The sequence below is a fragment of the Phytophthora infestans genome, genomic scaffold, assembly GCF_000142945.1.
Source record: "Phytophthora infestans T30-4 supercont1.138 genomic scaffold, whole genome shotgun sequence".
NCBI classification, from domain to species: Eukaryota; Oomycota; class Peronosporomycetes; order Peronosporales; family Peronosporaceae; genus Phytophthora; species Phytophthora infestans.
In genome coordinates this window covers 97784-100508 of record NW_003303621.1, presented here as the reverse complement: position 1 = coordinate 100508, position 2725 = coordinate 97784, and the positions used below count along the sequence as shown (strand labels likewise).

Below are 2725 nucleotides of genomic sequence, written 5' to 3'. Positions count from 1 at the left end.
TGTGGATTTAGATAATCTCATGAAGTTTCTGGGGATTTTGTGGTACATGGCTCTCCTCGATAGGGGGGATGAGACATTATTGGCTTTATAATGATGAAGCAAGTATTTTTTCTGGAGCTCGCTCAACATGTTTGGAGTGTGTGATGTCTTGGAAACGATTTCTTTACATTTGAAAAAACGTATGTTTTCGATCGCAAGTTACGACATCCGACGTCCAGCGAGATCCTGCTGCACGAATACGACCTCTCGTTAATATTCTCACGTCACGTTGCACGCATCATGTGATTGTCGGTCGAAATGCCGCTGTCGATGAAGCCAGCATTGCTTGCAGGTCACAGTATGCCCGTCACGTTATAGCTTACAACCCTCGTAAGCCTAGTGGCAAGTATCATTTCAAGCTTTACGCGTGTTGCTGTTCAACGTCGTGTTATGTTGGCTTCAAATTGCACTGTGCCAGTGAGCTCCAAGACCGCCTGCATGGGGTTGTACCAGGAGCTGAAATACGAGAGCTACAATAGCTCACAAAACTGTCATCCGATATTCGCCCGCACGTCATTGAAGTCACGGCATCACTGCAAGGATCGCGACGAATTGTCAATACAGACAATTTCTATAATTCGTGTCTACTTTTGGAGAGCCTTTGAGCAATTGGACTGTATGGTCGTATAACAGTGCGGGCATCCAGTAAGGATTTCCCCCATGTTACTATGATTCAGCAAGGTGACTCAAAACCAAGAGGGTTCATGAAGCAAGGGGTTTGTCTTGCAAATTATGTTGTTGCTCCTAGCTGGATTGATGGCTCTACCGTCAATATCGTATCCAACGCTGGCGCGTCTACCTTTTCAACAGTGTACCAACGCATCCAAGCAACGAAAGAAGTGTAACGGGCCAATTATCTTGTCCGGCCGTGGGGCAGGTCGCACTGCTTCCACAAGTACTGCGCTGGGGGTTCGCCCTGGTTAGTCGCCGCCCGTACGGAACTTCCTCACTCCACTGGCCGACAGAACCCACTCGGTCCTGCGCCGGAACGTCCACTGAGAAGTGTCCGTTCCTATTTTATATTTACGCAACACAACCATTGCTGCACTACTCGCTCCTACTCACCCTCGTGTACTATTCCAAGCACTAGTCTTTTACGCCGCTGCGCTACTTCGTCGCCCGTGCGTTCCCCGCACCGAGCGCCACCCGACTCCTCACACAGGCCTCAGGTGCCTCTCAGCCCCTTGTTACGCCCTCCTATCGTCGGCGCTGCCCGCACGGTCGGCACGTGCTCCGCTGGCTGTAGTTTGCTCGCTAGCTGGTCGGCCTCCGCCCCTCCCTGCTCGCTCGCTCTTCCGTTTCGGTGACTCGGACGGCCTTCGTCTGCCGGTCCTCGTTCCCTCTTCCGTCTCCAAAGTGCGTCTTCCGCCACACACGTGTCAGGTCCTGTGCTAATGCCGCAGATCCAAAAGTGAGCTTCGCCCCACACTGCTCCCCTCCTTTGTTCATTGCAGTGCGGCTGCTGCGCGGTACTTCAACATAGCCCACCCCACTATTCCTCATCATCCATTTCGGCTTTCATGAGCCTGGCCACCTAACCAGCACACTCACGTCGGCCTCTTTCGTCCTTCGTTTCGGCTCCCATGAGCCTGGCCACCTAGCCAGCACACTCACGTCGGCCTCTTCCGTCCTTCGTTTCGGCTCCCATGAGCCTGACCACTAGTCAGCACACTCATGTCGGCCTCTTTCGTCCATACTACTGGCGTCGTATCCCACTCGTGCTGCCAATCACCTCTTTGACTACTGCACTCACGGTGTGCGAAGCACCCATCGTCCCCGGCTGGCTTCACGACCTTGGCCGCCAGCCGGCACGCTCACACATCGTCCACCTCCCTCTCATCATCCATGCGAAACCCGTCGTTCGCATTCCACGTGTATTGCTACTCATCACCTGACCTTGCAGCCATGTGGTCCACTCGACTGCTCGATCCATTACACGCCTTCTTCCACCACAGAGTCTTCCACGACTCTGTCGGCCGCGTACAATTCGTCGAACACTGCTCCGGAGACCCACGCGCTCTTAGGGGCTCCTGTGGCACACTCCCCTCGCCGCACTGGTCGCAACTCGTATTCGAGAACATAACACCCGGTCTTGTTTTAACGTCGTCTTCTTCGGACCTCCACCATTGCGCCACACGTGACTCGCAACGCCTCGTCACGGTCCATCGTCCTTGCCTTGCGTTTGTCCACTCTTCCTCCCGCTGCTGTTTGAACAGGCACCTTCGCTGATCCAGCAGTCGGTCTTGCTGCCTGGACATCTTCACGTGACTCGCCCGAATTTTCATACTCCAGTTGCGCCGCGATGTCTGCCGCCACACGTTTCAGCAAGTCCACCGAATAATAGTAGGTGATTAGGAAGGACACGTGAGCTATAAATCGCTCGGGTGCCCCGTTCTGATCCTCCCGTTCGACCAAGAAGTTCTCAAACCCTGCGGGTTCAATAATCTTCATCGGCCCCATCCATTGGTGGACAAATTTACTTGCTTTTGGTCCTCAAGGCGGTCGGTACATCCACACCCGATCGCCTGGCTTAAATGCACGCCGGTTCTTCACTTTTCGGTTGTAGTAGGAGGCCTGGCGGCGCTGTTCACGCTCCCGTGCACTCTCCGCTGCCTCGTAACTCTTGCGCATCGCCATAACTAACTGCTTATGATAGACAGACAGCTCTCCCACCTCCGTGACGCCG

At 54.2% G+C, this 2725-nt stretch overlaps 1 protein-coding gene across 1 annotated transcript; it reads right to left on the bottom strand.

Annotated features, from left to right (window-relative positions):
• Positions 1–1204: 1204 nt before the first annotated feature.
• On the bottom strand, positions 1205–2670 carry PITG_20362 (uncharacterized protein; the record flags this gene model as incomplete). Its single annotated transcript, XM_002895719.1, has 3 exons — positions 1205–1430; positions 1936–2345; positions 2557–2670. 3 exons carry the CDS (start codon positions 2668–2670, stop codon positions 1205–1207), a joined length of 750 nt encoding a protein of 249 aa, XP_002895765.1.
• Between the last annotated feature and the right edge of the window lie 55 nt (positions 2671–2725).